General features: G+C 42.8%; 1 protein-coding gene across 1 annotated transcript in view; it reads right to left on the minus strand.

The window, feature by feature from the left end:
- ITK (IL2 inducible T cell kinase) overlaps positions 1-22,057 on the minus strand; it is a 34,240-nt gene extending 12,183 nt beyond the window's left edge. Inside the window, exons 1-8 of the mRNA XM_054217650.1 lie at positions 21,826-22,057; positions 7,594-7,698; positions 4,536-4,617; positions 3,021-3,149; positions 2,320-2,360; positions 1,338-1,489; positions 794-859; positions 552-606 (exon numbers count right to left, since the gene is read on the minus strand). Of these exons, the coding sequence (XP_054073625.1) occupies positions 552-606; positions 794-859; positions 1,338-1,489; positions 2,320-2,360; positions 3,021-3,149; positions 4,536-4,617; positions 7,594-7,698; positions 21,826-21,963 (768 nt within the window). The 5' untranslated portion in view covers positions 21,964-22,057. The remainder of the gene's footprint in view (positions 1-551; positions 607-793; positions 860-1,337; positions 1,490-2,319; positions 2,361-3,020; positions 3,150-4,535; positions 4,618-7,593; positions 7,699-21,825) is intronic.
- Positions 22,058-26,278: the final 4,221 nt, after the last annotated feature.

Below are 26,278 nucleotides of genomic sequence, written 5' to 3' on the forward strand. Positions count from 1 at the left end.
TAAGCCTGTGTCTGTGTGGAAAATCTGAACGAGAAGTTTATTCTTTTTATTTTCACTACAGTCTTCACTGGAAAACTCTGTCTCAACTGAAAAATTAAAGATGCGTGCTCACATGCCCACAGATACATACACAAAACTAAAAAAACCACCCAAACCCATTCTTTTGGCTTTCACCCAAAATATTTCAGCATGAGATGGTTAGATTTTCAGAGAACTACTGGCATCCGCAGGGCCCCTGCAGAGATGAGCTAAAATCACAGTTTTCAGCCGACACAGTGTTCTGAACCAGTGTTTTCCATCAGCCCCAGTTACTGGCTGTGACTGACCGAGGACGGACGGCACAGCTCTCTGCCCACACTCAGCTGCCGTGGAAGTAAGGCGGTTGCTAGTGGTCCTTTATCCATCGCACACTAAGAACAGCCAGGGACAGCAAGACAGCAGGAACCCGGGATTCAGCTCTTTCTTACACAAAGGAGCCCTCACAGGCTTCTCCTCATTTGTCATTAATCAATTATTATTGCCCATCCACCCCACACGTAACACTGGTTTACCTCATCCTTGAGCAGTGTTTCTGCTTTGCTTCTGCTGATGTTCTTATTGTACCACCTGAAAACATCAAAAGACTCCGAGTCAGCGTTTCGAGGCTGTTAAAGCTTCTGCTGAAAAGCCTCTGAATTGAGCGTCCCCAGGGCTAGCGACAACACCTTATGTGGGGTAGGGACATTGGTGGCTTTAGCTTCTGTAACGAATCCAGGGCACTCAGGGGTACAAGAAAAACATAGGCACAACTTACTCATATATTTGCAGATTCTCGGGTGATTTTTCCGCCAGGTAGCTACTTGGCACGTAGCCTTCATGCCTGTTAAAATGCGACTTGGGGTGAGCGCGCTAGACAGACAGGATTTTCTCTGCATCTGTGGGAGTCAGCCCTGAAAGATTTGCTTGCTCTTTGCATGATGGAAGTGCTGATTGTTATGCATTTGGTAAGGTTACTGGAGAAGGAAACGACTGATTGCACCTTGAAACTTGGAGAGTTTCATATTTTTTTCCCCCTACGTGTACGACAGAGAATATCAGCCTGAGCTAAGGACTGTTTATTTTTTTTTAAAATAACTTTCAGATCCTTTTCTTCATCTTCCTGGATACAAGCAACATCAAAGGGAAGAAAGTTACCATAAATAACCTTCCATCACTTTTTTCCTGTATATCAGAGGATGCTTCACAAAAGTTATACTAGAGGCCAGCATATAAACATATATGGAAGAACGTATATGTTCTTGGAAGAACAAATTGCATTTAGAAAGGCTTTGTAAATTGGCTGTTGAAAAGGGACTTACCCATTCTTATCTTGAATCAGCCACCAATGTTCCTCAGAGCTGTCAATCACATAATATTCCTCATTATATTGTAACGTCAGCTCCTGCGGGTTCTGGGCTTCATAGTCATATATGGCTATGACTACGGCTTCCTTTGGATCTAGCAACAATTTCTGCACAAATTAGGCAAAAGGCTCATCATACTCATATTCATATTCATAAAAACCAATGGCACGCTCTCTAAAAGGATATTTCCCTGGCAGCACTTGTGTCCTCTGGGTTCAAAAGCCTCAAAGCTAGGAAAGCACCCCAGGGCGTCTAAGGGGGTAAGGTGGCAACATGAGAATTTTTAACACTTTCAAACAATGAATTTCATATAAAAAAATTCAGTTGCACAGAAAATAGTTATCTACTCCTTTTTCGGGAAGGATTACCTCTGTCTGATCTATTCTACACAGGCGTTTCCTAAACTCCTCTTAAAAGCCTCTGGTGATAAAATCTCCATGGTCTGTCTGTAGGCCCCATCAGGGACTGTCCCAATGCCCTGCTGCCCTCCAGTAGGGCACCGAGCCCTAACAACCACCCTGCTTCTCCCTTCTTATTAAATAAGCCAACGACATTTTGTCCCATCCACAAACCGGTTTGGAAAATTGCTTTGTTTCACTTCACAGCAGCTTTTCTCATGTCCCTCCTACTCCCCCAGTTTCCCTTTCTATAGATCGAAAAAAACCAACCCACCCCACAGGTGAAGTTTCGCTCATCATTGGGAAGCTGTTTGTGGAACCAAGCTCTCTTTGCAGGACTGAACCTAGCTCTAGTGGGATGCTGCTGATTTGTAGCTTAAAAAAAAGTATGGAAAGGTAAGAGAAAAGCCCAGGGAATGTAAGCGCAGGTGACATTGCAGTGATGAATTCTGTGATGAACCTTAATGAGGATATTTTCACCGCTGCTAGTTACATATACGGGGCGCTAAGGGCAGCTTAGCGTGCCTCACTGCACTCACCCAGTTATCTTCAGGGGTGGGAGGAAGAGGCTTCTTTGAGGCTGAAATGAAATAAGGAAAGATAATTTGAAGTAGATCTGGACAAAACCAGGGGAGAAACCATCAAGGCAATGAATTGATAAAGGTGATGCAAAACCAGTGAAAAGCAAGCCTTGGTCTTTTAGAGTAAGACATGCCAACAGCCCGCACCTCCATGGTGGCTCTCAGCCACACTGCATGGGTTTGAAACTGGGGCACAGGCTACTTAAGGAATCACCCAGGTACAAGGGAAAAGTGTCTTGGGTGAAGAATGACTGACTGCTTATATGCTTTTCAGGAGACAAAGTAAAGATTACGCTTGGCCATCAAAACCACCGGGGAAATACGGTTAGGACAAAATAGGACACACAGGGTTGAATGCGTATATCTCGAGAAAGTTGTTATTGTGGCCCATTGACCGACCACAGCTGATCAAGTTCTTAGTTCTCCATCTCATTCCAAGGGCAGCACCAAGCATCGCACAGAGGAAGATGTTAATTCAAAACAAAGAATGCCATATTTAATAAAAGATAAGCCAGAATATCCCAAGGAGCCAGCTACATGTCTCTTGATGGAAATGTAACACAGTATTCTTTGGTGTTCTGTACAAGACAGATTCAATCCTTTATTTTTGCTAGGAATAAAAATTTGCAAGGTCAGGATGGTCTTAACAAATCGCATACCATTTTTGGTGGGGTCATACTCCACACAACCAGCTGCCATCTTCTCTGTCTGAGCACAGCATCTCCACTTGCCATCTAGCCAAAAATCTGGATGGCACTTTGAAACCAAACTGTTGTTGTTTCTGGTTTCTGGAAAATGTCAGGAGAAGAAAAAGGAAGGGGGAAATTAATTTATTTGCATTCACATCAACTCAGAAAGACATCTAGAACTGATTGGAAATAATATGCACTTTAAAGAAGCTGCTTATTATTTTCAAACCAAGCTTTGGTGAATATTAGCAGCATCCTCTGTTAATGTTTTCCTTTCTGCTGAAAGGAGTGAATGCCACCATCAATGTGGAGGAACAGCCTTCCTGCTGGTGATGGAGCCAATACCTCTCTGCTGCAGGAGAAGAGTCCTACCAAAGTGTCTCTCACTTCAAATTGATAAACACCAAAACCACGGAAGGAAGGTCTCATAAAGAGCAATAAAACGTGGCAGGCCATATACTGATGATTCCCATGACAGACTGCAGCTCTACAGTATGTATACATGTAGGACACAGACACTTGGTGCTTTGGCTTGTACAAGCTGCCTTTCACCAGCACTAAATATTTTTTGCACACGTAAATACCAGTCTTGAATGTCTGCACGAGTGATTAAAGGTCCTTCTTTTTAAAGCGCAGGCTCTCTATCTCTAGTAATAACTTTCCCCAAAATAACAAAAAAATTTCTGTTTCGAGAGACTATTCAAATTGTCCAAGGTTGGGGACAGTCTCAAAATGTGGAACGAGAAGAGGTGATAAAGCAGAAGCTTGGAGCAGGTGAACTCCAGAAGGGGAATAACCCTTTGCAAGAGTAAGTGCGTGAACTTAATAATATCTCAGGCACAGTGTTTCCAGAGTGAACAATACAGCGGCTTGTGTTATAAAGCAGGAAAAAGCTATGACAGAAGCCTGGTGCAATTTTCATGTAACTGAGTAACACCGTCCTTATGTCAAATATTATGCTTCCTTTCTGCCCGCAGTGTTTAGTTATTGTGCCTTCGCTTCAGAATCATTGCAGCAAACCACAGCACAATTCAGGAGGTGAACAGGAAACGAAAGCCACCCGCAAAAATGTTTCTTAATAATTATGATTCCCTAAGAAGGCTGTCATCTAAACAAAAAAATCTATTAATAAGAGCTGAAAAATCTTCTACCCAGAAAAGTTTAATTTCTAAAAAAAAAATTAGCCATATAAAAATCCTCATCTCTTCGTGAATAAGAAACCTCCGATTACAGTAACATGTTAACAGTTTATCCTAGAAAGAGACAAACAAAGCATTCCATGTCCAAATGTTCCACTGCTGCTCAAAACACACCCACCAAATTTACAAGCAATTTGATTTTATAACCTCCTTCCCCGTTACCGCTTTGCATGCTTAGATACAAGGCACCGATTCCTCTTGCACATTTTCTCATCAGTGAAGCTTGTGAGAAAACTCTCTGGGATAAGTAACTTCAACAGTTAGGTGGGGACAGGGGCTTTATTACCTTCCTTCAGCGTGAAGACCCATCTCTGCCGGCTCTCGCGATTGGGTGCAAACATGTAGAGTATGTAGTTATCGTGGACGATCTGGAGAGGGGAATAAAGAAGGAGCCAGCCATGAGAGACAATCCCAGATACGCTGGGCACAAAGGAATCGCTGAAGGACAGAGATAGCCGCCCCCGTACCGATAAATTGCACACAAAATGGTGACGTGGGGAAGCAGAGTACCGGAGCATTCAGAAGCATCTCTTAACCTCATTGACTTTTAATTATTTAAAATGGAGCAGAAGCCCTGATCAAGAAAGAATTCTAGACGAGCAATGGTTTGGATCAATTTTATGCTGTTAAGAAACGCCTGTGAAATCAATGGAGACGTAGCAATTTCAATCTGACGAGGATTCAGCCCGTTATTCGCTGACTGCAGTTTAGTCTTTAAAGCATCTCCGGGGAAATGGCATCTGTTTCTTAGCAGTTTCTTGTAAGGTACCTTCACTTAAGATCTAAAAGCCAAATTCAGCTTTTCTTGTGTCAGTATAAATCTCAAGCAACTCCCTGGAGAGTATTTGGGTTACTATTATTCTTCAAAGTTTTTAATAGCTTTCACAGGGATTATAGAGGGGAAATAAGGAGCCGGAGCAGATGAACAATGAGCAATCAAGATGCTGTTTTCATCAACTTGGCCTTAATGACAAACGAAGGAAGAGAAATACAGAACATTTGTGAAGTTTCAGACTGGGGAGTAAAATCATCACAAGAACTGAAATTACTCAGAAACTGAATCGGATGACTACATTTGGGCCTAAAATTTGATGTAACGCATAATCTGTATTTCTTTTCCAACATTTATCTCAACAATTTAATGCCAAATGGGACTTGGTGTCTTTGATGCACAGATGCTTTGAAAAACTTTGACCACTGTCTTTAAAGAGATGTTTCTACAAGTCAGCAGCCGTTTTTTAAAGTTTCTCCAGGGGGGTAGGTGAGGCAATGTTGATTATTGTTTAAAGAACAGGAAACATTTGCTATCTCTTGGCCTGAAGCCCTTACAGGCACACACAGACAGCCGTGTGTGACTCAGCTGCTTTGCATGCTACGGAGAGATAAATTATAACCTCTTTTACAAAAAATAGAAATAGGGGAGGAATAATTCCTACTCATTTAAAGCCACTCCTGTTGATATTATTGCTATGTCTGTATAATGTTTTGACAATCTAAGGCAGATTTTGAAATACTCAGCAAGCAGATCTCCAAAACACGTAGCCATGAGCATGCACAACTGCACAAAATCACTCATTTCACGCCTCTCTGCAAGGGGCTCACTTGCCAGATGAGCCACACAAAACCAAAAAGCTACTGGTGGCTCCACAGAAGATTTACAGCTGGATGCAGCCAAGATATTTAAAAAAAAACCCCAACCAGACAATATAATTTTACAAAATACCACAAAACTGACTGTGGGACAAAATTCAGACGTGCTACAAGCAGGAGCCATTACCACGACCTCAGTGGGCCACTGTCCATCATGACTGGTCCACTGTTAGCATCCCACCAGTACTGGCCACTTTATTTTGCTGTTCCTACAAGCATTGGAGATGTGGAGATACAGACTGGAAAATTCAGACCCAGAACAAACAGATCGGAGCATTTGTTCCTTCTCTAGTCCATGTTCACCGAAGTTAAGAGCAGTTGAGGTTCCCCCACCAAGCTTTCCCCGAGCCAGGCAGCTCCTACCCAGCCCCAGTTAAGAGCTTTCCTGTTGGGCTGCTCATCGAGAGCCGTTTGCAGCGTACGACAGCAACTTCTGCCACTCCCCAAAGCCCATAAATGAGGCCATCACGCTCTGCTCCTCTGGTTTCTTGAGTCCTCGCTATGCACCAACATAGCAACGTTTTCTAATATTCCAGGACAATTTTTATGGTCCTGGATGGGGACCAACCCAAGCTGGAGCGGGGGTTTCCTCACCCAACCTAGTTTGGGAAATAATTATTTCCTCTCCCTTTTCGTATCTCTGCAAGGTAACATTTTCCAAGGCTCAGACTACAGCATGGTGGACATGCAATTTTGCTGTTCAGGTGAAGACGTTAGAGAGGACTCTACAAGGTTCTTCATGATTTGCAGAATGACGGTACCAAGCTAAACCTCCGAATTGTTGTTGGTTTTGAGATAACAAGAATGGGGGGAAAAAAATCTGGCTTTATGGTTATCTTTTTTCTTTCTATAAAGTTATCTGCATTTTTAACTTTTATTATGTACATGGGTCACAATCATTAGCTTTTCTTTGCAAGTCTGAGTCCAGATATTTCGCTCTTCTAAAGCCCTCTGCGAACAGAGATGACCCTGTATTTGCTGAAATCCACAAACCATAATTGTTAAGAAAAATACTGTCACCAACATGATAAAATTCTGATAAATGACAGCACAGGGAATAACATAATAAACAGGGAATTTTTGTTGCAATAACTGAGGAAATATTCTGTGGCATTTCTGTTTACATGGCAATGTAAATGTATCTCATACGTATTAATAATTAACACTTGGCAATGCGTTGCTCATCCTAGAGCTAGCACTCTTGGTCGTTAAGCCATCTCATCACCAAAAGCCTCTTGGTCGTTAAGCCATCTCATGACTGACAGCCCTCCCTGTTCTGGGCTGGCGTAGCGGCCCTAACACATCACACTCACCAGTTCCTGATGCAAAGGCCACTGAACGGGTTTAGTTTCAGCATCACGCAGGTAAATTGGCCAAACCCCTGGGTGGATTCCCCGTGTGAAAGATGGGCTTTCTCTGAACATGAGTTAGTGGGATAGCTGAATATTGTGTTAAACGTGAGGTAGGATTAGAAGCTCTAACGATCCTTTCCAGTTTAGCACCAACGACTGTAAGAGTTTATGGGTCTTGGTCTCTGATTTCCCAGTTCATTTCAAACCTCGATCTGCTTTTTCTTCCTTTGCTGTTATTCACCCCGGTGTTGGGTTCATTAATGGCTGCACTGTGGGGGAGAATTTTATTGAGATACAAAATGAAGTGATATCTCTGTCAGTACGGCCGACGGACAGACTCACCTGGAAAGGATATTTATACTGACAGGGAATGATGATGTCACTTTTCACAATTTCCACACATTTAATCCTGGAAAGTTCCACAGAACCCTTCAAAGTCCTTTTTTTCTAAAAGAAAGAGAAAAGCACTCGGTTAATGTTAATGATCGTGGATTAAGTGAGTAATTAGACAAGACTGTCATGTCCACAGGAGATTTAATTTTAATGGAGCAGAAGCAAATTAACTGATTATGTAAGACATTTAAAAGTATAAAGACTCATTCTTATATATGGCCGCTCTGTATGGATTGCACATACACATACATGTCTGCTCACACATACATTTCAACTCAGCACATGGATTCTTAGAGAACGGGTCAAAAACTCTGGTTGAAATTCAGGTTTTATTTTTTCTTCTAACAAAATGAAATGCCTTTTTAATCAAAAATGCCTATTTTCATGAAATGTTCAGTTCACTAACACTCCTGATTCATACTGAAAGGCTATAAAACAATAAATATTTAATTTAAAAGAATATTCGCCTACTGGGAATTTCAAAACTAAGCGTTTTATCTAAAATGTAACATTTTTACTGCATCTATTTTTCCAAGAAGCAAAACACTTCTTTGTTTTCGTTCTGTCTGGGTTTTTTAGCTGAGAAAAAAACCCAAACAAAATAAAACAGGAAATTTTGAAATAAATAATATCCTCAAAAACTTGCCGACAAAACAATTTTTCTGGCAGCCTCTGCTGCGTTACTATTCATCGTATACCAGATACCTAGATAACAGTATGGGCGGGTAGGAAAGGGTAAGGAAAGAAGAGACACCCGAGCATCCCGGCCACCTGGGTGTACCCTGTGTCCCACCGAACCCTTGCCCGGCAGCTCCTCGGTGGGTGGCACCCAGCTTTTGCGAGAGCGGGGTGAGGCGGATGCGGGCACGTGGCCGGCGGGAGCTGAGCTAAGGCTGGTGCACGTTTCTGGAGGATTCACTACAAAAGCGTTCGCTCTTCGGAGGCAAACTGGTTTCCTGTTTTGATTCGTTTTCAGTAGGGATTAAGCACTAGCTGTCTCCCAGTTCAGCTTTGCGACAACGTGACGGAAATCGGTGAGATTTAAGAAGCCCCAAAAACACTTGCAAAAGCTTCTGTTTTTCAAAAACACAGGCGACTGTCAACGGGAGAGAGCATGAACTTCAGCGACCGTGTTGTACCTGTCGCAGGTTATTATTCAGAGACACAGCAAGACTTCGGCAACTTCCCCGCCCTGCCTCGGACTCCCAACCCAACCCTTGATGTCCTTCACCCTCCGGCTCACTCTTGCCCCTTGCTCCCTACATCACCATGACCCTGCAGCTCTGTCCCCGTCACCAGGGCAAGGTGCCTGCCCTCTGCACGGCACCCCATGCCCACCCTCGCTGCCGTTCCGTTACTACCTCCCATCAGTAAATTTAGCCTAAAACAGGGAAGCAGCTGATGCCACTGGGCATGGGGTGAGGTTTGCCACAGTGTGCTGTCAAACAGAGAGGCCCCGAGGCTCCCCAAGCCTTACTCTTGCACAACTGGACGGGAACTTTGCCTTTGTATACCTGGACTTGAGGAAAGAGAGGGAAATTACTAGCGTGGCCTCACATTGCTTTTGCAGAACCTTGTTGTGAGTATTTGGGGTTTGTATTTGTATTTGCTTGCAGTTCAACCAGCGCCTCGGGATTTACTGCCAGCACCGTCTCCTGTAGACAATATCTGCCTACGTAGCTCCGTGGGGTGGAGTGGTGGGGTTTTTTATATCAATAAACCCAAGACCGTAAAGCACCCCCAAATGTAAATACCAATTAACTATCAAGAGTATTGCCAAGCCTTAGGAGGCCTCACTGTATCCCATTTTCACCATGTATTTTCTTTCATTTTGTCTATTCACTTCTTTCTTTCAGACTTGGCTTCCTCTGTCTCCACAACCTCCTCTATCATTTGTTCTGCCCCTGGGACTTCTACCCCTTCCATGAGACACAAAGCCATTTATTTCCTATAAAAAGCTACAATTTTGCTAGCATTGAATCCTCCTTCATCTTATTCTTTTGAAGTTCCAGGGCTTAACCACATGCACTCCTCCTCTGAGGCTTTAGGAAGTGATGCTGTGCCAGTCACACGCTATTGCTCTTCCGCTGCAGGCTGGTTTTTGGTGATACCTTTCCAGACCCTGCTGAAAGACAGGGTCCAGCCTTCTCAAGGAGCTTTGTGCAGTCGTCCTGCAGCTCTCATCACCTACTGTGCTCCTTTTCATCATGTAATTTCAGCAACGGAAGCTCCTCATAATCTCACGTCGCCGTGCAATGTCAGGGTGCATCTCACAGCCAGGGCATTGCCCGGCAGATTTGGGATTTGCTGATAGAACGCAATTACAGTCCCGCAGCAGCACAAACAACTGGAATTACCACTCACAAACCAGGCATTACCCAGAAACTGCGCTGGAAGCTAAACATATCCCTGCTTTTGTGATGCCTGACTGCACTTTAATCCAACAAAAGCAACTGGGTCATTGGGAAGGGAGTGGAGAGGAAAAGCCTCTTAAAAATGGTCTCCAAAAACCTCAGAGACTTCTTCCTAAAAGGGCTAAAACATGCTGACAGATCTCCATTTCTTGTTTTCAGTCTGCCCGGAGTATAATGAAGTAGATGTTTTAGCTGGTTGGTCAGAAAAAACATCAGTGGTCTTATTGTGTAGTGTGTGTGTGAAGATAACCAAGGCATGCTGCTGTCCCACAAGAAGTACAGCGTGCTGCCGATCAGTCTGTCCCGTTTTATTTCTTTTGGTCCGTTATTTGCAATATGCCAATTCCAGGAAGGAGAGCCAACAGCTCTGAACGGAGCCAGGTGCATCACAAGCCCGTTATGGTCTTCGTCTTTGGTATTGCACCTCCTCTTGCCACACAACTCCAGCAGCTCTTTCACTGATTAATCCTTTAGTTTGTGTCTACTGCATAAACCACCCGACCACAATGGTCCCTATTTGCCTTAGATACCAGGACAACTGACTATGGGACAATTGACATAGCCCTGCCCTGCAACACAAGAAGGCATCTCATCATGCTTTGTTGGGGAATGAGCCACCTGGCATTTATCATGTGCCAAGACTACACCACCACCGACACTGCTACTCACTCATGCCATGGCAGCTTGGCCACCCCACAAAACAAATCACTTTTGCCCAGCTCAGGGTGTGGGGCAGGGGAAGGAGCGGGGACATGGAGCCCGTGGTGGGAGGGCAGCGAGCCATCAGCGGCTGCTGCAGGTGACACAGATCTGCGCCGTGAGCACACTTCCTGACCACGGCTCTGCACCCTCCAGCTTCGTGAATGTCTAAGATCTTGTAAGATACGGGGCTGTGCAGTCTGAGAAATTTGCTACTTTCTGGCTAACACTTTGCTGTTGCTATTTGCGAAGCCCATTCATCAAATGTGCTGCACCGAGCATTTAGGCTGAAGGTCCTTCGGTGGATGCTTAAAGGTTTTGCTGAACCCCACCATTTTTACTGAAGGGCCCTAGCAAAAAAAATAGCCACCAGTGGTGGAAGCAGAGGGAAGGGAGGGAGGCCAAGTGCTAGGGAGAAGTAAGGCAGGGATGGGCAGAGAATCTCAGGGAGCACGGGAGGAGAGAGCAGGCGGCATTTGCTGGCAGGCAGAAGGGCAGCATGCCATGTTTCCTAAAGCCATCTAGGAAGTATGGTCCCCTTTGTAGCCCAGCTGTGTCCCACCTTGGATACGGAGTCCTTCCTCCCGCCACAAGGTCCATCCATGAGCCAACGTTTGCCCGCTGCTCCCCCGTTGCAGCTGGACATTTTCCCTCGGTAGGAGGCAGGGGAAAGCTAATTTATAGCTGTGGCGGAGCAAGGTAGGAAATTCCAGTCCTCTGTAAGCTCAACCGCAAAAAACATCTCCGTCACTAAAAGCATTTAATGACCTTCTCTGTAGTGTTCGGGTTTTTTTGTAAGAATCTGAGCCAAAGTTCATTCCCTGTTTTCACTTATTGTCTTGACTAGAAGGAACCATTCTTAATTGGTGATTAAGTAGATGAGGGGTCTTTGCCTTGGACCTTGGCATGACCTGCTTGTCCTGTGTCACCTGTCTCTGGCTGGGCTCATGTGCAGCCCGGACAGAGGCAGAAACTGGTTTTGGGGTTTCTTACTCTGTGGGCTTGAGGTGGTGAAACCAAACCAGTTTTTTCCAGTGCTATATGCAGTCCCTTGGGAACAGGCAGGGAGGAAAAAAAGCAAAAAAGCAAAAGCTTTGAATTCTGCACGCCACTGGAATAAAGTGTACATAAGTGTGAAGGGAGGCTTGAGTGCACATTGAAGTATTTTTAGAGTGGCAACGAGAGATTGCTGTGCTGGCGAGAGCAGCGCCTTCAACATCTACTGCAGGCGCTGGCCTTAAGAGGACTACCGTACCTCTGCAGAGGGCTTGTACTCGCACAGCGAACGCTCTCTAGGCCCCCGTCCACGACTCGTACTAGTGACAGGGTAACCACACACAGTAACAACAAATTAGCGGTAACAATAACATGACTTAACCATATGATACTGCTGTCACCTATAGCTTTGTGCCGCTGGATTCTGAACTGCCGTATACATGCACCACCGTGTGATGGAGAGGTCAAAATAGTCTCGGGAGAGGGCATGAGTTAGTTTCGGGGGGCAGAGGCGATGCAGCTGCCCTGGGGCAGTGATTGAATGCAGGTAGAATGTCACGTGTGCCTTTTCAGCAGGTTTTTTTCATAACAATTGACTCCCCTTCCAAAAGTTGGTAATACAGTGCTCAGCTTCCATCTGAGTTGCTCTCCTTTGGCTGTCAGTAAGTTGCACTTTCCTATAGAAAAGTGGATTTACCGAACTCAAGTGCTGTAAATTCAGCCTGGGATCTTCACACTTTTTCCTCATTCATGTCTGTAGTCACCTGTCATGAAGATTTGGAGGCCAAGTTGTATCATTAGCTCTGCCTATGGGACCCAACTGCTTCTAAGAACAGAAACTCCTCTCCTGTTGATACATGGGCAGCAACAGGACAGGGAAAAAAAAAGCAGAAGCAGAAATCCTTTCCACTCAGCTGATGAGGGCTAAGGGTGAACAGAAGCAAAAAGAGAGTTGGCTTCTGTGTTCCCAGAGCCCACGGCTGTGGCTGAAAGCCCACAGGGGTGGATGTCTTAAGTAACACAGTGACAATTTTACGATGTTGCTATTAAGAGCACAGTAACTAATTTTAATTACTCCCCCAGCTATGAAGAGCAAAGGGACGCAGTCACAGCTGGGAAGCAGCGTGGGCTGCGCCCGGCTCAGCACACGTTCTCAGGTAGCACCAGCAACGAGCTGAGCTGAAAATGGGAAAAAATGAAAATGGCTGAGGGAAAATGGGAAAAAACCCCAACAAATCCCACCATAAAAATGCCCGTCTTCAGAATAACTCAGGCTGATTTCAAAATGACTGAAAAAACATTGCTTAAAGTTGAAGGGTCTTTCTCTCATACAGCTGTCTCTAAGCTCAAAAAGGCAAATTAAGGTCTACATTTGTGCAGTCAGGTCCTTCAAGATATTCCCGATCTGCTTCCAGGAAAGCATTTGAGGCTGTTTTTGTAGTTCTACTCTAAACAGCAGACACTGACGACTCTTGAAGACAGGCCACTTGGCTCGTGGACATCTGTTGTGGTCTACGGTCACACTTTTATACTCTCATGTGGTTAAATTAAGCTCTAGGAATAATATAGGAATATATATCCATTGCTTGCTCTGATTTCTCTCCATGTAACTCCAAATTTACCATGTTAAAGTCCTACTTGAGCTATTAAAATATCATTTTATGGGGGATATCAGTACGCGTCCTCAGGCACCATTACAGGTTTAACCACTGGTAGGAAATAAATGGGTCAACGAACAGACCACTCCAACAGACCTGTCTGTCTCTTCGCAGACAGATTAATATCAACGTGAAGCAGAACCGTTGTGCAAGGTGTAACACCTTCCAATGGCAGAGAGCTCGACTTGTTGTGGTTTGGTGAACACCATCTTTTTAAATGAGCGACATGTTACTGCCTCTCAGGTACGACTGAGTAGTAAGCAGTAAGTTGGAAAGGAATTTGTTGATTACCTGAGCTGCCCAAATCTGCTTATGCCTGCGGTGTTGCAGAGTCTCCAGTTTATTTGCTACTTAAGCTATGGGCCTCGCATAGTCACGTGTTGGTGCTGAGATAGCAATTAGGAAGAACACAGAAAATAGTAGCTAGGAGTTCGTGAGATATCACTGGAACAAGAGGGACTTATTTTTAATGGCAATTCTCCTGCTACGGTATTTTTCCACTGACCGAAAGACTCCAGCATGAACTTGAACCTCCTTGAACACTCTGTGTTGATACAGTTATTTTGTATCCCTTATCATATCCCTTATCTATACGTTGTGGTACGTGCTGTTTTTATCATTAATAGTTCAGGATATTAAGAACTGTTGATTGCTGGATTGATAGAAATTTTGCCTGAACCCCAGCATTGTTCAGTATTTTGGGAGTTCTCTCTCTTATTAGGAGCACTGATAGTTTGAGGTTTTATGGGAAATAAAACAATTTAAACATTTTTTAAAATGAAATTTGAAACCTAAATTGAGCAATTTGAATTTTAAAAAAAGTTTAAAAGAAAGTACTTTTGCTTTTCCTGACAATACCAAGTGCTCAAAAGGAAAATCAGAAGGCGGTGATAATTGATAATACTGGGATTTTCAGTAGAGCGCTGACTGTTGTGTTATGCTTTAATACCTCCAATATACTTGGAGGTATTATATTTGATATTTAAATCCCTAAATGTAGCTGCTCGGTTCACATGTCTATCATGACTATTTTGTCCTCCTACTTGAATTAAAAAAAAAAAAAATTGTTTTACAGCTGTTTTCATATCTAAAGAACATGAAAGTGTTTTCGAGGTGGGCATACCCTGGATGCAGAGTGCATCGAGTTGTGTTGAAAGACAAAATCAGGTGTGACCAGTGCCTAAGGTGCCTCTGTTCATCTAAGCAGCAGATGGAGAAGCACACCTTGGTGCCTGGGGAGGCAGCTGGCGGGCTGTGTCTGCTCCACTGCTGGAACTCATCTGTGGGCGCTCCGCTGCAGTTCTCAGTTGCTACCAACTAGACCAGTTGCAGCCACTAACTTCTTTTTGCCACGTTTCCAGGGACCTGCAAAGGTCTCCTTGACCACACCCTCACCTGGAGCCCAGGGCATGGGAATAGACCTAACAAACAAAGCTGAATCACAGCAAGTTCCTACATCAGAAAGTATTTCATCTGCCTGTGACACATTACGGCGCTGCTTAATAATGGTGCTGCCTGCTGTCCGTACACACCATTTGCGTGGTTCACTCACTATGCAATGTCGCTCCCAACAACTAATTTCAGTATCGAATCTTGTTTACTGAGGCCAATACTGTTTGTAGCCAAAGCCTGTCCCATGCAAACAATCTCAGTTTGTTATCAGTCTACTCAAATTCTCAGCTTACCTGGGGAATATGAGCTACAGCAGAATTACTCCTACTATCCTTATAAAGTCCTATAGGCCAGATCCAGTGTTGCATTTCCATCAAAATAATTTAAAAGCAGAGAAATCTAACTTTTTTGTTGAAAGGGAAGAGGAGTCAATAGAGCCATATTGAAGACCCAGACCTCAGACACTTAGCCAAGAGTTGGCTGGTTCAGTGTTCACTCCTCCAGGCTTGCTAAGGTGTCCAATTTTCAGAATTACATGAGCTGAAAACAGAAGACGTGCAGGAGAAAATCGAAACCATAACCCTTCTGCACGATTTCTATGGTACAAAGTGTACATTGTCATGGTCTGTGTGAATCTAACATTCAAGTAAAGAGATCCGGTGGAAAAGCACAGTTGGCCATAAGAGCATTTTTCTCTTGGCCCATCACAGGGCCTCACACACCTGCAAGAGCCCAGTATTTTCACTGAGCTCCTATTTTAAGATATGACAAAGCCACTTCCAATGTTGACATTGTCTCAGGTGCCATCTGAGATGATTATCAAGGTGCACATCACTGCTATCAGCTCACGTGGTTTGACAAGAAAATCAGTGTCACCATCAAGAAACAGAAGACAAAAAAGGAAGATTCTTGGCTTTCACATGAGCTTTCTAATATGATGGAAATAGGTCTTTTATGTTACATAAAAGCATATGGAACAACTACTGAATACTGGATTAGTTTCTTCAAAACTATTCTTGATTTGAGCAAAGACTTAGAGAAGGAATGGATCGCTTTGAATGCAAAATTCAATGAAAGAAGGGAAGCTAAATTAAATTGAATGAATGCCATTATTTTTTCACATGAAAAAAAAGTACAAGCTTTAAGGTTAAAAAAAAATAAAAATTGGTCAGAAAGGATGAAAGAGTATAAAGCAACAGGCAGGCATTGCAACAATATCACTTACAATGCTGATTCCAATGTAAAGCAAAGACAGGCATTGGAAGCAAAAATGGCCACAGTAGAGAACTCTAATAAAAGGTAACTATTAGTCATATTAGGAGGAATTCCTTCCTTTTTAAAGCTATAAAAAACATGGGTTGAAAATTTTTCTGCATCCTTAATGTTCTCCGAGAGAAGAAAGATTTGAGCTTTGTAATTTAAAGAAGATGGAAGTACGTGACATTTGCTGGGAAGACATTGCTCAGACATAATTAAAAAAAAATCTTGAAAGATTAAAGACCAACAAATACCTAGGCAAAGACCTAGTAGGAGCAGAACCAAGTATGCACAGAAAATGCAAAAAGAAAATAATTAGAATCACATTCTGGAAGATAAAATGAGTTATTCCAGCAAAAAGGAGCTATTTTTGATTACCAGACTCTACCACCTATTTGTAGAGTTAGAAAGGCCATAGACACCAGACAGAACAACCCACATTTTGCTTACAGCAATCTTGTCTAGACAATATCACCACCCTGAGCCATGCCGCAGAAGTCGTGAACGAGAACTACAATACACGGGAACTTTGTAAATATCCAGAAAAACATTTGATAAGATGCATCAGAACAGGTTGCCCAAAGACATGAAATCTCTGTCCTTGGCTTTCAAGCAGTGGCTAGTCAATGCCGCAGACGACTTGTTCTAGCGTTGGCGATAATCCTGCTCCCAGTGTTGATCTAATGCTGGCCCCGTGCACAAAGTCCGACTAAATGGATTTAGGAAGTGCCCTCCAGCCAGTACTACCCTGATTCTGCGATTTCACGATAGAAATGGGGCTCATTGTGGCAAACAATATAAACTTACTCCTCCCTCAACTCCAATAATACGATTCAGATTATTTAAAAAAAAAAAAATTTTAAATTCAGAGAGGTGTACTATAGGATTCATTTAACATTAGGCACAGGTTTGTACCTTGTCTCCACCTTATTTAAGGTTGTATTGATTTTATTTCATAAAAAGTCGTTGAAACAGGTGTGATGCAGACAGATGCCAAGCCTGGCTTTTTTGTGGGTGATATGTGTATTATTAATAAATTAGTTGGAGATATGCATCAGCGGACAGATGGTATTGCAAATTCTGGCAAGGAAATAGAACTTGTTAACAAAAACATGCCAGGTTATGGAGAATGATGTATCTCCTCAGATATGTATTTATTTGGAAGGTAATCTTTAAAACCATAATTAAATTAACTTTAGACGAGGATTAGAGCTTCATGAATGTTAAGGTATTCAGAATACACAAAGCAATGAGAAATGGTATGAATGGTCACTCTAATTAACGGGAACACCAAACCAGAGATCTTTAGAAGAAAAGTCTTAGTCTGATTACATTAGGCTCTTGGGGGAAAAAGCCCAAGTCTTTCCAGAGCAGGATGGACAAGTGGATTCTGTGTAGAATTATCAAGGTAAAATGGATGGCTGGACCGAGGAACGAAGCGCTGCTTTTGTTACCGTGGGTAGCGGGACTGTTGCAAGTAACCCTACGTGTAGATAATGCAACAGAAGCAGCTGAAGCATTTTTAGGATGCTGATAAAAGGCTTTTCACTCAAGTTTATTCCTTTGTTCTCCTGGAACAAGAGACTGAAAGCAAATTTCAAGACACATTAAAGTGCCATCTTTATATCTGAATATCAAAGATCAGAATGAAAGTGCGCGGGACAAAGCTGCCTCATGCTATGTGACCTCTTGAGCATCTGACCAGTGTAGGAAGAACAGTGCTGATGTAAATGAAAAGGGAACGTGGTCCTTTTCTGTGTGCTCCTTTCATTGCTGCCTTTTAAAGCTGGACTAGGAATAGCCCATGGGAGCATGAAGATATGAAATTTAAAAATATTTATGTGCCTGGACTTTCCAGGTGTTAAGTGCGACTTTCCCAGCCCTGAAATACTTCTCATAATGCCTGTATAGGGTAAAATGCCTATTTTTGAAGAGGGAAAACTGTAGCATAGGGACGTTGAGCGCTTCTCCGTAGTTGATCCAGACAGACCCAAGCACTCTCCGCAGGACTGAGCCGTGCCAAGAGGAGCAGCTCTGATGCAGAGATCGTGCAATGGTAACGGTGTGGTACCATTAGTGTGGTACCAGCCCTGAAGCCAGTGGCCTGTTCACTAAGTGTGGCATCAGCCTCAGACATCTGAGCCACTTGTAGCCTACAGCCAGCTTGAAATACAGGGAGAGACGCTTGTTTCTGGCTGTCCCCATCCAGGTAGGAATGCAAGGTGCTGAAGACTATGTAAGAACCTCTACTTAGTGTCTGAAATACTAAACTATCTCTCTTCACTCTCCTGTCTGCTAACCTGAAGGATTTACCAACAACCACAAGCCATTAGGGGAATGGATATAGGAATGGATATAGGTAACTCACCAGTTGAAGTGTTTTTGCTAAGTAAGGGCATTTGAAACTCTGTCCTAGACACCACTTCAGAGGGATTCGCTTGTCTGCTTCTTCTGCAGTACTGCAAGTGCACTGGCACCCTGCGAGTATCGCATAGTGTCTTCACTGTCGGTTATTCTGGTGAGGATCAAACTCATTGAAATAGTTAAAATGATTACTCCCATGTGCTCCTTGACTGACACGCACAGTAGCTATAAGATCAGACCCTGGAAACAAAGAATTTCTGCCTGCGGAATTGATTTGCATGTTATAATAAAGACATTTCTGATGTATTTTAGTAGAGACGGGGGCTGAATGCATGTGCCTGTTATCAGGGCTGTGCTTTATGTTAAGACAGCCCTGCATTGTGCACTGCGTAATGAATTCCAGAAAACACAGCTTCTTATTGTTGTCACTTATTGGGGGCTCATTCTCCTAATGAGATACATAAATATCTTTCATTAACATTAACGGCGGTTGTGTGCTTGGCCCCTGCGGAGAACAGTGCTCTCTGTCTAGCTGTGGCCCTTATGATGAAAATGCTATTACAGTTACTGCAAAAATTTGCCTTTATGATGTTGGTTGTCTGGAGAGCTTTTGGAATCGTTTACAGAATTATCCCTGTATCCCTTTGACCTGTTTATTTCCTTGCTTTGGACTGCTACAATATTTATTTCCTTGCTTTGGACTGCTACAATAAATGTTTAAACATCTTTTTATACCCACAGCGTCAAAATGCAGAGGAAGGGACTGGGTGCTAAACTCTGTTAAATACAGGCAAAACAGGTAAGCCTGGGCTTAGTGCATAAGCATATGCTTTACTTTAAGCCACCTGACTGAAATCAGTGGGACTTCTCGAAGCGTTAAGCAGTTCGCTAATTGTTTTACCTGACTTTATGCACAGGCTGCTCTTACTGACTGACTGGGGACCAGAGCGGCGGACGCCGTATGGGGTTGAACTCGGAGTGCAGTGATCCACTGGACAGGCTGGGGAGGGGTTCTTAACGAAACTCATTGAAAACACTTACAGCAAACATCCACAGAGATTTCCCTTGAAAAATATATAATTTAAAAGCCAATTTAAAAGCTGGTCCCACCTGTAGGGTGCAGCACGCATGCCTAGGGATACTCCCCATCGCTGCAGCCAGCTGGCAGAGAACAGCAATGTCCTTACCACTTTGCCCTAGACCTCCAGAGCAGGAGGACCACATGCAGACTGTGGGCTGGCAATGGTGACAGCCTGTGCTCAGCCCTGCCAGCCCCACAAATTACCTGAGAGAGTCCCCGCGGAGCAGAGCCAAACCTGTGCCAGGGCCTGCGGTACAGAATGAGCACTACAGACCATCGATTCCAACCCCTGCGCACGCTCCCTGGTGGTTCCCCACGGCTCACTCACGGGGATGGGCATAGCCCGTGGGTCGGGCAGGTACCATCATTTTTCCTTCACTGGCTGTGACCTCGATTGCTGGGGGTTCATGCCGTTCTCAGCACAAAACAAGACGGTTCTTTCATGGGCTGCCCTAAGCTTTTCTCTCCAGAACAGCGATGACCTGACCATGTGGAGGTCTCACCAGGATGGTCTAATTTTGGGGAAAATCACTGAAGAGGCTGAGGATCGGTTCTGGGAGTATTTCATAAGACAAACTCTTTTCTCCCCATTTCGTACTAAGTTCTTCTATTCATGTAAGAACCTGATTTTGACAGTTTGTGTCAGAAAAAAATCAGTGTTTCATGGCAAATCAGCCCTGTAATTACAGATATACCCAGCATCCCTCAAATGTGTATCAGGGCCTAAAGTTACAGGTATGTTTACGTGTTAAGTGTCTACGCATATATAACGTGTCCATGTTTATAATAGATAACATATGACATAAAGTAGACAATATACCAAACTCTTATCTGGCCTAATTGACCTTCAGGAAGACTAGGGGATAAAATTTCCAAAGACACACAGCTTGTGAAATCTGTGCCCCACTGAAAGTCACCGAGCCAGATTTTCTGAACTATTTCATTGTCTGAAGATGCCAAGAGACACCTACTGCAATTCGGCAAAAGTATCTAGGCAAAGTGTATGTTGAATTCATCTCAAGTCCACCAAGACTCAGAAAGTACCAAAGAAAATTATTTGTAAAGATGTCTCTAAATACCTACAGCAGAATCACTTAGATGCTTTTGAAAATTTTACCCAGAGTAATTAAGTGGAATAGTTAGAATGGACTTTAAAATCTTAAAATAATGGCATTTGAAAGATAGTTTGGATAGCAGTCAAAAAGAGTCTCAACCCAAATATAGGCACAGTATGCAGCAATAAATATTTTCCTATTTAAATACGGAGGTAAGAGAAACACAAACAATAAATTAAAAGTGAGAAAAACATTTTGTTGGGCACATTTGAGAGAAAGAACTTGCAAGTAAAAGTGACTGTTAACTCTTAAATCCAACCTGAACTGCATTATGATACAATACATCATACTTCAATTTTTTTGTGTGTGTTCAGTTTTAACTTCATTTTCTGCAACTGAGCAAGATCAGATGGTCTGAAGTTGCCAAGGCTAGATAGCAAAGCAACATGATCCCCAATGCTGCTCTGCGTACGGTAACGGTGCCTGAAGATAATGGATTAACAGCATGTTCAGTGACTGTTAGAAAACAAGCAATATTATTTAAAACCGTAATGAGGCTCAGCAAACATCCAGCTAAATAGAAGAGGGAAATAATTCTCACTTCACTAGAACACTTAGCACAACGGGGTGCACAGACTGACTTCTAATTTTCTTCATATTTAGCAAATCAGGGAAATGCAAGCTTGGGAAAACAATGCCTAGTCTAAGCACGGATCTCATCATCACATCCCTTCTGAAGCTGACTCTGAAGACTAGACCATGGCAGAAGACTAGGATGGCAGCTGAATTAGTTATAAAATGATAGACTGGTCTCCTACCAGTCATCGGTCTGCTGCCCTGAAGAGAAGAATGAGAGAGTGAAGATCTGCGGACGACATTCTTCGCAGATGCAGTTAGGGTACAGTTGTGAACTTCGTGATACGCCACTCCAGGTCACCCCTGTCCTGTGTGAACTGCCAGGCAGCTGTTACACACACCGGTTACAACAGCCCTGATAAATTCCTACAACAAAACTAGATCCTTTCTATAAAACAGCCAGGTAGTCTTATTCCTCCGTGCACACTAAATGCCCGCTGACCAGAAGCTCTAGATGACCCCTTTGACCATTCCACAATTTTCAGTGAATGGTGCTGTAGTAAGGACCAGAAATGTTAATAAAATTTAACAAAGATCACCCTTCCCTCCATTAGCATCCTTCCCTTCCTTTAACAAATTTTGTCCTTCCCTCCATTACTCTATTACGAGAGAGAAAATGGCTGACGTACCCCATGGCGATGTTCATAGTAAGCCAACTTGGATTTGGTTAAGACAAAGAAGCGCACTTTAAAGTTGGAGGGTGAAGTCCTTCTCTTCTGCTGGGATTTTTTGATCAGCAGTTCCTCCAAGAGCACACAGTTATTCATGGCTGAGCCAAAAATGGCCCTCTCCCAGGACAGGGGATGTCTGCCCTACGCGCTGAGCGCCCGTCCAAGAAAGAGACACAAGAAGGAAGACAGTTAAATAAAAAAAAAAAAGAAAAAAAAGGTGTTCAAAAGGCAGCGTAGGTGCTTTGAGCTTTATCTTCCCATCTACAGCAAAGCTTCCTTTCTGTCAAACCATAACCACATCCTCTCTGAAGTCATAAAATGAACAGCACATGTCGAAATATAGGCTAAGGTAAATGTTGTGGAAAAAATAACATTTGAGGGACATTTAGTAGATGTGAGTCAATGATTAAGGATTAATTAAAAAGGGGTGTGGCATGATTAAGCATCTGTCTCCTACTCGCCCATTTAGTAAATACAGTTATAAATAGACGTGCTGAACGTGGATGTATAGGATGAGTGTCTCTCCCGTCCTTTTAGAAGTAGGTCATGCATCCCTATTTCTTTTTTGAAGGAATGATGCCTTCCCATTCAGAGTATTTAACAGTTGGCAGCGTGTCTCAGAGATTTCATACAACTTTTTTTGAGGAGGTTTCCCACATAGCACGAAGGTTCCTACTATGTAAGCATAAAAAATTATATCCAGGATATACTTGTATAAGAAATGATAAATATTTGCACTCATTAGATATTTAATCTGAAAGCAAATGGTTACAATAACTGATAACTAACTAATTACCATTGGTTACTATTTACTGATTACTGACTGCTTCAGGTGCAGTCTGATGATCTGTGGCTGGATGGTCCAGGCGGCGCAGGCAGGACACGCGCTCTGCGGGTGCGATCAAGACCAGTGCAATCAGCAGTGACGCAAGCACAAACATCGAACCAAGCCCAACTGGTTTCCTCGCGACTTCAGGGAACCATTCAGGGCAGCCTGCACCAGGCTAAATATAGAAATATAAAAAAATTAATAGGTACCTAATGCATTCAGTACACCACCACTGCTATGTTTTAAAACAAATGCAATTTATTTTTCTTGCTGACGCTATTGAGGACTGGAGAGATGGAGTCTGGTGGAAAGTGGGGAAACTGCAAGATAAGTATTTTCATTACTTAGGTATTTTTGAAAATTATTTCAATCTAAATCATTTACTAATGCTGACTTTTTGCTTTACTTTAGCGTAGCATTAGGGTATAAGGAGAGAGCTCCCTATTGCTGATATATTTTTAGAGTTGTTTTCAAGCTCCAAAGAAGATACTTCATTATTTTAAATTCAGTTCATAGAAAAAAAAAAAAATTGAACAAATATCAGAATTGTAAACTCTACTTAAATGAAGATTTGGATTTAATAGGGCAGTTGGTAGACAGACTTGGGAACCATATTTCTCAACAGAATGTATTGGTTATCCCTCCCAAAAAAAAAGAGGTGGCATATCCCTTCCTTGCTGTTCTGTATTATATTGTTTAAACAGCACGTTCCAGGGATCATGAAGCGTTCCTTACCAATTTTGTTCAATGCTAATTGAGAACCGGCATTTGCCATAAAAATACAGTTTAAAGATAGCACTTGATGTACAAATGTGTAAGAGAATTTGCTAAAGGCAATGCACTATCATGGAACAGAAACAAGGACAAACAGAAGCTGTTGTGCAGTTGGTCCCTGTGTGTGTATATATATATCTATATATATATGTATGGTGGTCTTGCTGAAGATGAGATGTGGCATGTATCGAAACATTCGTCATGCACAAGTCTAGCGAAGCCATGTTTCATTTCTTGGCAGAGTGACTGAGTTCCAAGGAACTCTTGTGGTTGAACAAGAAAGACGACACAAGTCTGTGATCTCCTCAGAAATTGTCACTGCTGCCAAGGGGGATTTCATGTCTATTTGTAGACTGGGATCAATACTCACGCCAAATTTCCCAGTTCTTCTACAAAACAGTTTGCCTCACTTATATAAAAAAAGCAGAGTCTGCTGGGAGTTTTCTAAAATTGCCCTCCGTGTAAACAGCAGCTATTCAGACACTTCCAGACCTTGTTTAGGTGCTCGCACCTGTAAAATACACATAACTTCCCTCACACTTGAGAATTTGCTGTTTTAAATCATGCTCAGAGATCTTTTTCTTGTAATTAATAAACAAAAACATGGACAGTAGAGTGCCTTGACAAACTGTGTGGACTTCACTCTGCTAGCAACAGTGAATCCACCCCGAAAGGCTGTTATTCTTCATAGCATTTTGCTTGATTTGTGTCGGTACAGATGAATTTATAAGCACAGTTTGTAATGTTGTTGCATTTTTAGCCATGAACACTTATTTTGGATTATGTTATTCTTTCTGTTCTCTTCTTTGCACAAAGTGTAGTGTGTTAAGGACTTTCTGAAAAGTCTTTGTAGCTCAGGGGGCTGCAGTCTGGTGGCAGAGATGTACAGGTTGTCTTCTCAGAAAACCGAATATAAATAGAAATGCAAGGGTGTGACATTGCAGCTCAGCCGAAAAAGCAAGGCATACAGGACAGCAAAGAGATGAGACACCAACATGTAGACCTCTGAGAGGAGCAACGCTGCTGGAGATGAGAGGATGTGGGGGGAGAAGAGATTCAGCAAGGGTGGTAAGTAGTGGGGGGAGAGCTAAGAAATTCTTTGAAGGTAGTGACTGGCAGCTCAATTTCTTCGTGAGATAAGAGATGAGTTGGCGGAGGGACATGAAGAGGGGAGCGATTTGATCAAACGTTCAGATAGGGGGTTGGCAACTGCGATGTGATGCATTGTAGGAGGTCTGACGGGAAACAGCTGCGAGGGTCAAGGCAAGAGAGAAACGGGGAGCAAATGAGATTTGGCTCTGCACGTGAGAGAACCGGACAGGCTGAGCTGCTGTGGAAGGCAAGGCACAGATCTGATACAACACGTAGAAAGACAGACATGCATAGTTGTAAGAAAATAATCACAGATTTTGGCCTGGAGTGATAGAGAATCTGAGAGTTATGTCAGAACTAGCAGGATTTAGCAGATGAGATAGTCAATCTGAGATTTCCAAGGGGAGTTCAAGCTAATGATGGGCCAGCTAAGATATTAGACAGGGGGAAAAGTCAAGACAGCCAGATTTAGGAGCCATTGACATAGACACAAAGGCTGATTTCAGTGAGAGCTTGTAACTATTTCTGCTTTGCAATATCTTTATCAACTGACAACTCTTCACTGTTGAGCTGGGGAGGAAGGTAGGGACTGATGTATTAGATCTAACCCTTCATGTTCCTTTGTCGCTTTAATCCCAAAGCCCATGTGTAGCAAGCACAAAAATATTTGAGTGTAGCAAGCCAGAGTATGAATACTCTCTAAGTCTAATGAATATATAGCCAGATTGACATGTATATACAAAACCATATGGTCTAAGAATTGTATTTATATTTAGTTATACATTTATGAGAGAGCAACCAGCTCTGTGCATTTGAATTTTACTTAATTTCAAAGATCATGATTTCTTGTCCAAATTTTAAATAAAATTCTTTGTTGCCTTCAGGTCATGAACAGTAGACATAAATCATATATCATCATCCATCTGGGTGCTAATAGGTTATAACCCTTTTAAACAAAGTCTCAGTCATTTGAGGGCTTCAGGACCCTTCTACAGTAGATTAGGAGATATATGGGTATATCTATATAGATATATAGATATATATATAGTTAGGTAGAAATACCCTACTTGTCTAGGATCAAGTTGGCTCCAGAGATGAAAGATGTGAGGACAAGTCTGTAGAGCTCCACATACAAACTCCAAAGCCTTCCTGAAAGGGCTCCTTGGGTGAGCTGGACTATCCCGCTACCATGGGTATCGCACTTCTGGAACCTGACCTTGTGTGACGGTGCAGCGATGCACCGAACGTATGAGCACACTCCTTTTCTTCAAGGCTTTTGTCACCGCTTTGTATTGTGCAGTACAGAAATTCTGTATACGTAATAGAAAAGAGTTAAATATAAGTGTCCTAAGTATCTTAAACCCGCTGTAAGTCTGTCCTTTAAGAAGAGGAGACAAAACTTGATGAATTTTTTAGGTATCCTACATCTTCTCTACTTAGGTGCCTTTATAAAGCCTGCTACCATGTATCCTTTGACACTTTTCCATCCGTATGAAGGAAAAACTGAAATATTTTCAATTTTTCTGATTTAAGTTTGAGCTGCTGTGTGCACTAAATAATCCTCTGTGCTGGGCAAGTAGAGGTTACAGGTAAAGGTGTTCTTATCAGCTGTGGCCTCAGTGGGCTCCTTTTTTTCTTTTAGTCACCTTTGTTCTTCCCTTGCTACCTCCCGCAAACTGGTCTATTTCTGCTCTGAAAAATGTTATTTTAGGGATT

Source organism: Rissa tridactyla, chromosome 11 (genome assembly GCF_028500815.1).
Source record: "Rissa tridactyla isolate bRisTri1 chromosome 11, bRisTri1.patW.cur.20221130, whole genome shotgun sequence".
NCBI classification, from domain to species: Eukaryota; Metazoa; Chordata; class Aves; order Charadriiformes; family Laridae; genus Rissa; species Rissa tridactyla.